Consider the following 13,389-nt stretch of genomic DNA (forward strand, 5'->3'; position numbering starts at 1 on the left):
ATATATACTACAGGGCCTGTGATGCTAAACTAAAAACCTCACTGGGGCCCCAAGCTCGCGCCGCTACCACGAAGTGCGCCTGCGCGTCCCACGCATTCGAGCGAACCGCGCATGCGTCGGGCAGTCGGAAGTGTGACCTCGGGGGCCATCTGGCCTATTTCCTTCCGGGGTCACATTAGACTTCCGGGTATTTCTGCCAGGATCTTCTACGGCGCTTTTGGGGGCGACTTTTTTGCAGTCTTCCGCCTCTTGCCCCCCCAACTTCCCTCCCACATCCTCGCAGAGGCCCTGCCTTCTTCTCGAGTCACTCGCTCCTCCCCGGCCGCCGAGCCCCGGGGCTTGGAGCTCTAGCTAGCTGGCTTGGGATCCGGGCCTGGCTTTCCCGCGCGGGCTCTCCTACCTACCTCCTTTGGCTCGGGTGGGAGCCGCCTGCAGTGGAGCTTGCGGGGCCTTCCTGGGCTGCTCCGGGCAGGGCCGCTGAGCCCTTTCTGGGCCCCAGGACAGCTGTGAGTTAGGGGGCTTTGTGAGAGTGGACGCTGCCTGTAGGCCCAGGTCGGGGGCGGGGCCCGGGAACTTTTTCTCAAACTGTTGTTTCCTTTTTTTTTTTGGGAGATTGCTATTGGGGGGTTGCAATTCCCGAAATATTATTTCTTCCCTCTCTCTCAACACGCTGGGCTGCACCCCCAAGAAACTTTCCTATTTTTTTTTCGGGTGGGGGATTGCAATTGGAGGGTTCATTCCCGAAATATTATTTCTTCTCTCTCTCAATTCGCTGGCTTGCACCCCCCAAAAAAACTTCCCTGTTTTTTTTTTTTTTTTTTTCTTTTGGAGGGAAAGGGGAAATCATAAGTCGTAGGTAGGGCCCGCTTTCTTTTGTCATTTTTTTTTTTAATTGTCTTCCACGAGACCACTCTGGTCGGTCTCAAATCCAAAGAGGAAACTTGTCTCGGCCTCTCTCTCTGCTGCTGCTGGTGTTTTTTCAAAGGGCGGTGAAGAAGAACTCAGGTAAATCTGCGGCGACGTGATTAAAGAGAAAAAAAAAAGTGAGTTTGAAATAAAACAAGAACCACCACAACAAAAGAAATCACCCACGAAATGGGCGTGCAATCCCCCCCCACCCCCGAGTTTTGCAAGTCCTGACACTTGGTGGGTCGCTTAGCTTTCGTTTCTGCTCCAGTTTCGGCTTCCGGACCCTCAAGCGTTTCCTCCTAAGCCTAGAGCCTCTAGAGCTGCAGTTTCCCTGGAATCTGAGTCGCTCATCCGGCTGGATTTCCCACACCCACCCTGGGCCCTTTGTTTAAAAAAGTCCTTGGCTTGCTTCGGATTGTACGGAAAAAGAGCGAGCCGAGCCCCTGTAGAGCTCAGGTGGAACTAAGAGGACTTGTTGTAAGTGCAGGTTCTGGGAAAACTAGCCCTTCATTGAGCCCCCAGCACCCATGGGGGTCACGAACCTGCGTGGCCGGGGTGTATGATCAGTTACTCGCTTTTTTAGTTTTGGTGGGCCAGGAGTTACTCCAGGCTCTGCACTCAGGGATGACTTCCTGGCGGGGATCTTAGGGGGAACTTATGGGGTGCTGTGCCACTCATCAGTTAAGCCCTCCCATAAACAGCCCGCCAAGGAAAACTGGTTGATAGATCTAGGGGCTCGATCCTTGCTTTCCTGGGGTGTAATCTCATTCTTTGTAGCGGCAATATTTGTTCTGGACGCTTAGCTGTGGTTCTAGAGCTTGAGCACACTATCATGTGGGGGTTCTGTATAAGTGGGGACAGGAAAGACATATGGACAGACAGGAACTATTTTTGATTTCTCCATTTTTGGTTCAGGTTTTTACTCAAGTGGATTCCACTTTGTTGGGAATTGTGATGAATGAATTTGGTTGGTAAATTGGAGGGTCTGATTTTCTGGGCACTGTCAAGTTTAGGAAGGAGATTTTTGGTGTAAGTCACAGGTCTACATACTTTTCCTAGGAATCACTTTATTGGGCACGGGTGGGAGGCGGGGCACTCAGGGCTTTACTCCCTGCGGTCTCTGGGAACATTTTGGGGATATGGGTATCTAACCTGGTCTACCCCTTCTAAAACTAGCACTATACTCTCTGTATTAGTTCTCTGGCTCCAAGGAATTACAGTTTAAACTGCTCTCTATATGCATATTACCATGCGTCGATATTTACAATCCTATACAATTTCTCATTGCGTCAACATAGTCAAGAAGAAATTCTTAGGGGCTGGAGAGATAGCACGGAGGTAGGGCATTTGCCTTGCATACAGAAGGATGGTGGTTCAAATATTGGTATCACATATGGTCCCCCAAGTCAGGAACGATTTCTGAGCGAATAGCCAGGAATAACCCCTGAGCGACATTTGGCTGTGAACCCCCCCACCCCCAAAGAAGGAATTCTTAGGACTCACTGCAGCAGTTTAAAAACAGTCCAACTTTTTTCTAGTTTAATGTATTTTGTAGGCAAGAACAGATTGAGAAATTGGTTATTTTCGCAGTTTAGGATCACTTCTGGTGATGCTGAGGAGGTGGACAGTTAGTTTCATGGATTGAACCTGGGCTGACTGCATGCAACACAAGCACCTTTGCTATATATTCTCTGGCTCTGGGTTTTACTGATGATATTTTCTCATCTGCTGCCATAGTTAATGTGGAGTTTTATTTTACATTGTTATTTTCTGTTTAGTGAAGAAACCTTTTACAATATAAAGATGGTTAAATATTTCATGAGGTTCTTAAATTTTGGTATGGTTTTTGCTTGTGTTAGTCTCTCAAATGAAAATATCCCCTAATTTATCATGGATTAGAAATATATATGTATTTTGGTTTTTCAGCCACATCCAGTGACACTCAGGGGTTACTCCTGGCTATGTGCTCAGAAATTGCTCCTGGCTTGGAGGGACCATCTGGGACTCTTGGGGCTAGCGCGCTCAAGGAAGATGCCATAACGCTTGCACCACCATTCCAGCCCCAAAATTTATTTTATTTTATTTTTGGTTTTTGAACTCTCTGCTCAGAAATCGCTCTTGGCAGGTTCGGGGGACAATATGGGGTATCGGGACTTGAACCCAGGTTGGCTGAGTGCAAGGCAATTGCTCTACTGCTGTGCAATCACTCCGTCCCCTTGGATTAGGAATATTTTTATCTTCATCAACATCAAGGTTGAAATGTATTAGAAAAAATAAAGAGAATTGAAATTCATGAGTTTTTTTGTTTTCTCTAGTTTGTCATGCCAGGATACCTGTGTTGAAGAGCATTGGATTACAAGTGTTAGATCTCCTAACTCTTCACTTTGAAGGCTAGACTTGTTAAGAGCCATATTTGAGGACCAAAATTCATATTCAGGAGAATTTCACATATATTTTGTTTTGGGAATATTCTGAAGTTTCTATGTTTTATCTCAAAGTTTGGGCTTGGCTAAAGTAGAAGTCTCCCCTGAAGTAAATTTTTCTACTGAATCGGGCTAAGCTTTTTAAGCCTCATATAATTAGCTCATTAGCTTTAGTGTATTTCTGGGCCATAACACATGGATCTGATTATGTAAGGAAGATAAAGTATGGCGAAGTCTGGACTGTTGTATCAATTTGGGCTAAAGTCCAAGTGACTGTATGGAGGGCCTTGTTTGGGTCCAAAAAAACACAAATATTGGTATGAACAGTGGCTAGAATTTTAAGTATAAACTTATTTGAATAAGTTTGGAAAACTGAAAACTCATTAAATTTTTTTAAGAATACCACTTCTTGATTTAGATCCTAATGTTTGTATTTTAACCAAACTAAATATCAAGCAAAATTCATCTTTATATGTCTTGAAAGTTATTTTTTCATAAATCCTATGAAATAAGTCATTTTATGGGGACATTAATTAGGGAAGAATATTAGAATAGAGGGTGAACCTGGGCAAAGAGTAGAACAAATGAAGCAATTAATTGCCAGTCTTAAATCTGACATTCTATGATTATTAAGTGTACTATCTTTTGAATACCATTAGATATTTATCTTTTTCCTTTGGCAAGTAAACACTAGAAAATGTAGTTTGGTAGATGTTTAAGTTTGATGGTAATCAAGACTTATCTACAATGTTCTTTTTTTTTTTTTGGTTTTGTTTTGTTTTGTTTTGCTTTTTTTTTTGGTTTTTGGGCCACATTCAGTGGTGCTCAGGGGTTACTCCTGGCAGGCACGGGGGACCAATGGGACACCGGGATTCGAACCAACCACCTTTGGTCCTGGATCTGCTGCTTGCAAGGCAAACGCCGCTGTGTTATCTCTCCGGGCCCAACTTATCTACAATGTATTATGAACCCTACTCTGATGAATTTCACATTGTAGCCAGCCCAGGGAATGTTAATCTTACATAATTGAAAAACACAAGAGATAAAGTTTATATGATTTGTCTGTTCCTAGATCTTTTTCTCCTATTGCTTCCTTTTTCTAGCCCTTCTAGTCTTATTCTCCTTAAACACCTACCTTTCTTTTTCTAAAATTGAATCATAGTTTCAAAGTTGTTGATGGTTGAGTTTCAGTCATACACTCTTGCAATACCTATCCCTTCATCATTGTACACCATCATTGTCCACAGATTTCCTCTTGTCCCCCATTCCAGCCTGCTTCTTTGGTAGATACTACTCTCTCACTTTTACCTTTTTCCATTTTAGGCATTGTAGTTTACAATACTGCCACTGAAAGGATATCATGCATATTACTATCTCCTTTTAGCACCCACTTATCTTCTCCAGAATGACCATTTCCAACTTTTATTTCCATTATGGTCTATTCTCTGGCCTTAACTGCATTCCTCCTCATTATAGCAAACTTCCTACCAATGACCAGCCCTCCTGTACTTGTTTGTATTGTCTGGGTATTATTCTTATACTATTATTTTTTAAAAATATCCCACCAATGAATGATCATTCTATGTCTGTCCCTCTTCCTTTAATTCATTTCATTCAACACAATACTCTCAATGTCTATCATTTTATAAGCAAAATTCTAACTTCACTTTCCCTAATGTCTGTAGTATTCCATGGTCAACTACCATTTACTTAAAGCTGCTTCAGTATTATTTCCTCTGTTCTTAAAAAGAACAGAACATGGGCTGGAGAGATAGCATGGAGGTAGGGTGTTTGCCTTGCATGCAGAAGGACAGGAGTTTAAATCCCAGCATCCCATATGTCCCCCGAGCCTGCCAGGAGCGATTTCTGAGCATAGAGCCAGGAGTAACTCCTGAGTGCTGCCTGTGTAACCCAAAAACCAATTCCCCCTTAAAAAAAGAACAGAGTTAATTTCACATTGTCTACTGATGTGGAAAAGATACTTTTATGTATCTTTTCATAAATACTGTATATAAACAGTAAGTATACCAGTGTAATAAGATGTAAATCGGTATATAACTTGAATCTATAATTTTTGTTTAAATATAGAACTTTTTAATTTATCAATTAGTTGAATAGTTTTCTCTTTATATGACCCTCACATGTTTTTTTTTTTTTTGGTTTTTGGGTCACACCCGGCGGTGCTCAGGGGTTACTCCTGGCTGTCTGCTCAGAAATAGCTCCTGGCAGGCACGGGGGACCATATGGGACACCGGGATTCGAACCAACCACCTTTGGTCCTGGATCGGCTGCTTGCAAGGCAAACACCGCTGTGCTATCTCTCCCGGCCCGTGTTTTTTTTTTTTTAAATATAATTTAGGTTTTTGGGTGGGTGGGGCTACATCCAGTGGTACTTAGAAGTTACTCCTTTGTCTGTGCTCAGAAATTACTCTGGCAGGCTTGGAGGACATATGGGATGCTGGGATCAAACCTGTGTTGGCTGCATACAAGGCAAGTACCCTAGCTAAGTAGGTCAGTGAAAAGGTCAAAGGATATGATAATGCTTAGGTTCTACAGGATGGCACTAGGCAAGTACTAGTGGGACCATGAGGACATCTATTTAAAACCTTAGGTCAGAAATATCCAGGCCACCCTGATGGTATGCAGGAACTGCTTTGCTTTTAAAGATTTTTAAAAAAATATTTTTACTTCTTCTTTTCCTCCCTTTCGTTTCTGTTGTTGCAGTGTTTGGGACTTGCATAATTGGTTGCAGCGATCTCCAAGGGTTTCACACTTGGGTGCAGTGCACACGATAGCACACATGGTGTCTGGGGTCACAATAGCAGTGCAGGAGGGATTGAACTGGGCATGTGGTATATTGCCTGAAATCCAATTTAGAACTGCATGCCTATCAAACAGGTAACTAGCTGCTAAGCCATAACTCCAGATCCTCTGCTTGTTTTTCATAATTTCTAAGTCTTTTCTATTTTTAAACAGCATATTCCTGTTTTATGTATGTAATATTTTTCATTTAATTACTGAGATTTTATTTTTTAATTTAATTTGATTTAATTAATTAGTTTTGGGGAGGGGGCTGGGTCACACCCGGCATCACTCAAGGGCTACTCCTGGTTCTGCACTCAGAAATCACTCCTGACAAGCACCGGGACCATATGGGATGCTGGGATTCGAACCACTGTCGATCTTGGTTTGGGTGTGTGCAAGGCAAATGCCCTATCACTGGGCTATCTCTCTGGCCCCTATTTTTTTTTTAAATTTAATTGTCTTTATTTTGGGCCACTCCTAAATTCATTCTCATTGATCATTCCTGGTGGCTCAGGGGACCATATGGGATGCTGTGGATAGAACCTGGATCAGCTATGTCTTACCTATTCTACTAGCTCTGACCCCAAATTACGAAGAATTCTTTTTTTTTTTTTTTTTTTTTTGAGTTTTAATTTGTCCTTGGCATTATTTCCAGATTTTTGTCTTTTTTTTTGATTCATAGATATCTATTTTCTTATTGTTTATTTTTGGGGGGAGTAGGTTGGGTCATATCGCATTGCTCAGGGCTTACTCTTTTCTGGCTCTCTACCCTGGAATCCTGAAAGTGGTTGGGGAGTAGTTATATAGGGTGCTGGGGATTGAATCCAGGTGGGCTAAGGGCATGGCAAGCTCTCTACCCAGTACTATGCTCTGATCCGCAGATATTTATTTTAAGTGAGAGGTACTACAATACTGATTGGAACCTTTCTGTGGATGGACAGGCGGTTCAGAAATAGATGAGATAGGTTGCTGTCAGTCTTAATTTTTCCTTCATTTTAATTTCTCTATTTAATTGTTTTTCAGTTATTTTATAGATGAATTTGCTTAATGCCTGATTTCAGAAGTTGAGTTCCTGGAGGCTTACTTTGTAAACTTTAGTTAATACTTATTTTCAGCTTATTACCTTTTTAAAATTTATTTATTTATTTTGGTTTTTGGGCCACACCCGATGATGCTCAGTTACTCCTGTCTATGTGCTCAGAAATCACTCCTGGCTAGGGGACCATATGAGATGCCAGGGATTGAACCAGGTTCTTCCTGGATCTGCCGCATGCAAGGTAAATGCCCTACCGCTGTGCTATCACTCTGGCCCTTATTATCTTTTTTTCTAATTTTCTTCTTTGTTTTGTATGTAGGTTTTATCCTTTCTTGGGGAATGACTTCTTTTACTGGAAAATCTTTGTACACATTATTTTAGACTATTAGGAGAGTCAGAATTTTATAATTATTGTTTGATAGTGGAAATTGCTTCCCTTATTTGATCAGATCTGTATTATCTAAATTCTGGGAATTATGCTGTTTTATGACGAGTGGAATACAATGATCTATTATCTTAATAACTTAGATTGAGAATAAATACAAATTTCATTAAATTTCTCTCAGGTGATTCTTTTTTATTATTCATGTGGCAAATTTTTGATTTATAACATAAAATTATTAGGGTAAGTTTACCAGAATATTAGAAAGTCATTATCATTTGATAATATAGCTGACTTAAATTTCATTGTAAGATTTTTTTTTTTTTAATTTTTAGGGTGACTTAAATAATACTTGATACTCAAGAAGTAACTTTGTTGGGTTGGAAACAGGGTTTAGGCTCTTGACATGCATGTGGCTGACCCCTATTTGATCCCTGGCACCTCATCTTGTCGCTGAGCACTTCCTGGAGTGATCCCTGAACTTAGAACCAACATTAAGCCCCTGACCACACTGGTTTGTCTTCCCCACTTCCCAAGGAAAATGAATTTGCAAGTGAATTGTGTAGGTTAATAACATATTGTTGCTTAGTACTAGTAGAGTTTAATATCTTTAAGCTATATTTATTTTGTATTGTCTTTTAAAATTCCTCTAGGTAGAAGAATACATGTTAACTTATAGTGCACAAGAGCATGTACCCAAACTCCATTTTGGGTCGCCCGCCTTTCACTCCAAACCATCAACAACATAACAACTTTTTTGCCCTTTCACCAACCCTTTATTCACACCAGCAACTTTTAGATGCACAATTCAATTTTCAAAATGCAGAGTAAGTATCGTTTATGAACTTTATTACTGTTTGATAGAAATCATTTTCATATGAAACATAAAGATGTCATCAATTTTTGTTTTGATTGATAACTTTTTTTTTTATTTGAATTTGAATTTTTAATCTGAATATCCTTTATTTTCTTAGAAAAAAAGGAGGAGGCGGCCTTGAGCCAATATCTCAGATGGAGGCAACTTTCTTCTTAGCTATCAGAACATTGTATTCTGGATTCTGGAGTGGTTCTTTTTTTTTTTTTTTTCCTATTAAAAAGTTATTTATTCACCTTATTTTATCTTTTTTTTTTGGGGGGGGGTTTGGGCCACACCCGGTAATGCTCAGGGGTTACTCCTGGCTATGCGCTCAGAAGTTGCTCCTGGCTTGGGGGACCATATGGGATGCTGGGGGATCGAACCGTGGTCCGTCCAAGGCTAGCGCAGGAAAGGCAGGCACCTTACCTCTAGCGCCACCCCCCCGGCCCCTATTCACCTTATTTTATCAGCAGTTCGCCTCCTCATTCCTTTCCCCACTTCTCTTCTTCCTTGACATCTCATTTCTGTAGTCCAGGATCAAAGGTTTGACATATCAAAGGTTTGATATCTTTGTCTTGTTACTATATCTATCTATCTATCTATCTATCTATCTATCTATCTATCTATCTATCTATCTATCTATCTATCTATCTATCTATCATCTATCTATCTATCTATCTATCTATCTATCTATCTATCTATCTATCTATCTATCTATCTATCTATCGATATATATGAAAACATGTTCTTTTTTATTGTATTTTTTTCTGTTTGTTTTTAAGAAAAAACTACTTATTACTACTGTTCTTTCTTGTTTTTGGTAGTTTGTCTAGAGCTTTGTCTTTACAGCAGTTGACATATGGAAATGTCAGTCCAATACAGACCTCAGTTTCTCCATTATTTCGAGGAAGAAAGTAAGTATTTTTATTTTAAAAGAAAAAATTTTTATGAGAATTATCTAACTTTTTTTTTCTATTGCAATGCCTACAGTGTCCTAAATTTTGTTATTTAAAAATGGTTAGAGGAGGGAGGATAAACAAATAATTTTTTTCTTGGTTTTGGGGCCACATGTGGCATTAATTAAGGCTTATTTCGGCTCTTTGCTCAGGAGCACTCCTGATGGTACCTGTAGACCACAGGTCTCAAACTCACGGCCCTCTGTACAACATTTTGTGGCCCTGCCCTAGAGGAATCTTTTTTGTTTGTTTGTTTGTTTTAGTTGTTTGGTTTACACCCCCCAATGTTCAAGGCTTACTACTGACTTTGCACTCAAGGATCACCCCGACTTTGCCTCCTGCGGCCCCCAGGTAAATTGAGTTTGAGACCCTGCTGTAGACCCTATGTGGTGCTAGGGATTGAATAGAGGTCAGCCTTACCCAAGACAAGTGCCTTAAACCTTTTACTGTCTTTCTGGACATCTTTTGTTGAATTACTCTTGCTATTAAAGTTTAAGTTGGAATGGATTTTTCTTCAGAAAATTATTATTAATTTTACTTTTAACGTAAAGCAATTGACTTTATATTTGCTTGTTAGGGGTGCAGTAACAATATAGAAAACAGGATTATTTAAAAAATAGAAATTTAGAGCCCAGGTTTATAATCCAGTTGGTAAAGCAGATGCTCTGAGTTTGATCTTTATAACTGTTGCATGGTCTTTTGAGCACTCTTCCTTATGGTTAGCTCTGAGGCTGGTGGCTTCTGAGCATTGCTGACATATGTACTTTCCATCCACCCTGGGCCAAGTTTTGCCACCCTCAATTAAAGAAAAAAAATGATTTTTCATATTCCAAAGTGACACATTCTGAAGTAGGAATACTCCATCCAGTTGTTGGCATTTTAAATTTCTTCTGTGGCCTTTGCCTTTTTCCCTTGTAGATGGTTACTTTGTGTCCTCACGTAATTGTTTATGCTCTCTTAATCTGAGTCTCTTGATTTGACTTAGGATCCACCCAGATGACCTCACTTCAAAGTACTTTGTTAAATATATTCCAAATACAGTTTTATTTTTCATGGTACTGTTTTCGTAGGGAAGGGCACACCTGTCCATGTTAGTTATTCCTGGTGGTTTTCAGGGAGCTATGAGTTGCAAGAGGTTGAACCTGGGCTTCCAAAATGCAGAGCATACTATCAACTATTTGAGCAATCTCTCTGTCCCTAAACATGAATTTTGAAGGGTCACAATTCAGCCTATTACACTTCCTTTCTGATAGTTTATTCTTTAAATTATCTAAGTCTCAGGTAACTTCTCATGATAAATAATAGAAATTTCTGCATGACAATAGTTTTTGTAGAGAAGCGAGGAATCATTTAATTTTAATCAGTTTGATTAGAAGAAGTTGGAATATTATAAAATAACAATAAAATTCCAGAGGTGATGTTAAAAGATTTGGCAAAACTTTAAGATACTGTTCATAGTTTATATTTCATGGCTTTTATGTCCATTTTCATAATAACTAAGAATTGATGATAATTGAGTAAGCAGTATTCGGAGGACTTTAATGAAAGTAATGATGATAATCAGGACAACACGGATAATTTAATGCTCAGGGATGCAGCTGTGCATTCATAGTAACTTCAATTGGAGCCTTAGTATTACAGAGCTCACAGCACTGCTTAATTTGGTCCTGTGGCTCCTTAGTACATTTAGGTTTCCCTAGTCACCCTCAGCACCACTGGACACATAATTCCTGAACATTGCCAAGAGTGACCCCTGAATACAGCACTAGGAGTAGATCCTGAACATACTGCAATTTATTTTTTTTTTTACCCCTCCTTATATTCTGAGCCATATGAAAGAATATCGGCATGAATTATTTCATTTTCTCCACAGTGCATTGGTGTAGAACTTCCTAAATCTTTTCTCATTTGCAATTCATTTTTTTTGTGTTTGGGCCTTCAGAAGTCAGGCCTTACTCCTGTCTAGATGCTAAAGGGGTATCTTCTGGCAGTCTTGGGACTGTATGGGGAGTTAGGATCAAACCTGGTTTGTCTGTATTCAAGGCAAACACCCTGCCCCCTATATTGCTCCTGTCCCTCACAGCTCCTTTTTTGTTCAAGAACTTTTTGAGTTGTTTTTCTTTTTGGGCCACATCACCACAGAGTCATGCTCAGGGTGACCAGGGTGTATCTTTTGTGCAGAAATATGATTCCTTTAGAGCTAATAAAAGTAAACTTGTATATATATATATATATATATATATATATATATACATACATACATAGTCATTGACTTCTATTTTTTGAATTTTTGCAAAAAATTTATATTTCTCTTTAATTGCTAAGGTATATTGGTTTGTTTTCAGGAGATTAAGCGATGAAAAAAACCTTCCTCTTGATGGTAAACGGCAACGTTTCCATTCACCCCACCATGAGCCAACTCTACTTAACCACATAGTGCCTTTATCAGGTGAAAGAAGATACTCAATGCCGCCGCTGTTTCATACACACTATGTACCAGATATAGTCAGATGTATTCCACCTTTTAGAGAAATACCATTTTTAGAACCTAGAGAACTCACACTGCCTGAGGCCAAAGATAAGGTAATAATGAGTATATTGATAGTAATTATGATATACTTTAGTTTTGCCTTTTGGTATTCATTATTAAAAGAATCAGAAATAATCTAGTATGTTGGGTCAAAACAAAACTTTTCTCAATTTTTAAAATAGTAGTCAATATAGAATTCTGTCTGAATTAAATTTTTTTGTGGGGGAGACTATACATGGAGGTACTCAGGACTTACTCCTGGCTCAGTGCTCAGGGATCACTCCAGGTAGGGCTTGATAGGTTTGGAGGACCATTTAAAGTTCCAGGAATCAAACAATTTGCAAGGCAAGCACTCAATATTCTACTAAATCTATGGCCCCAAAATTGGTTTTGTTTTTGTCTGTACTTTAACTTTTGTTATCTACTCTTTTTTTTTTTTTTGGGGCCACACCCAGTGACGCTCAGGGGTTACTCCTGGCTATGCGCTCAGAAGTCGCTCCTGGCTTGGGGGACCATATGGGATGCCGGGGAATCGAACCGCGGTCCGTCCTAGGCTAGTGCAGGCAAGGCAGGCACCTTACCTCTAGCGCCACCGCCTGGCCCCATCTACTCTTTTTTTTTTTTTTAAGTCCTACTTTTATATCAAGAAATTAGATTTTTCTTTTTTTTTTTCATAAAAATAATGGGATTAGAACCCAAGACATTTGATATCATAATTCAATGAATACTTTTATAAGATATTGGTATATAATATTACAAAGTATTTTCTTGGGCCTGGCATCTTGTGTGATAATGGTAGTCCTAGAGTCAGAACTTGCCTAGTAAGCTTCCAACCCAGGTTCGATCCCTAGCATGCCATACCCTGAGCACTGCCAGGAGTGATTTTTGTGTGCAGTCAGGGCATAAGTCCTGAGCATTATTGTTCTGAATTTTTCATTTAATTTGTGGTCTTTTAGTATGTTTCAAGGTTCATGTGAATAGTCCTAGGAATTGAACCAGGATTGAGGCTTGAGTGCAAGATAAGGCACCTTAACATCTATTCTATCTCTCCAGCCCATAGGAGATTTTATTCAGATTATGTTAGTTTGTAAATTTGTGTTTTAGAAGTTGAGTGTCACTCCTGACACCCCCAATTCATTCTAAGGATCACATTATGACTGGATTTTTTTTTTTTTTTTTTTTTTGCTTTTTGGGCCACACCCGGTGATGCTCAGGGGTTACTCTTAGCTATGTGCTCAGAAATTGCTCCTGGCTTGGGGGACCATTTGGGATGCGAGGAATCAAACCCAGGTCCATCCAGGGCCAGCCGTGTGCAAGGCTAATGCCCTACCACTGCACTATGGCTCCGACCCCATGACTGGGATTATTATACTGATAGAAAATTAATGAAAGAAGTCTAAAAAAGATGGGATTTTTTTTTTTTATATGTGGCCCTATTGCACATAATGGAAATTGCTTGTGGTATAGCAGACTTGGAGAACAAAGTGGGAAT

The 13,389-nt window shown here is 39.8% G+C and overlaps 1 protein-coding gene across 2 annotated transcripts in view; it reads left to right on the plus strand.

Moving 5' to 3' along the window:
* The first annotated feature begins 823 nt into the window (after nucleotides 1-823).
* Nucleotides 824-13,389, plus strand: part of TENT2 (terminal nucleotidyltransferase 2) — a 47,753-nt gene continuing 35,187 nt past the window's right edge. Inside the window, exons 1-4 of one of the 2 annotated variants that reach the window (XM_049766078.1) lie at nucleotides 824-1,005; nucleotides 8,209-8,382; nucleotides 9,236-9,325; nucleotides 11,716-11,950. In XM_049766078.1, the coding sequence (XP_049622035.1) occupies nucleotides 8,246-8,382; nucleotides 9,236-9,325; nucleotides 11,716-11,950 (462 nt within the window). In that variant the 5' untranslated portion in view covers nucleotides 824-1,005; nucleotides 8,209-8,245. Of the gene's footprint in view, nucleotides 1,006-8,208; nucleotides 8,383-9,235; nucleotides 9,326-11,712; nucleotides 11,951-13,389 lie in introns of both variants that reach the window. The other variant, XM_049766071.1, reaches the window with a different exon arrangement.

This window comes from Suncus etruscus, chromosome 2, assembly GCF_024139225.1.
Source record: "Suncus etruscus isolate mSunEtr1 chromosome 2, mSunEtr1.pri.cur, whole genome shotgun sequence".
In the NCBI taxonomy this organism is placed as follows: Eukaryota; Metazoa; Chordata; class Mammalia; order Eulipotyphla; family Soricidae; genus Suncus; species Suncus etruscus.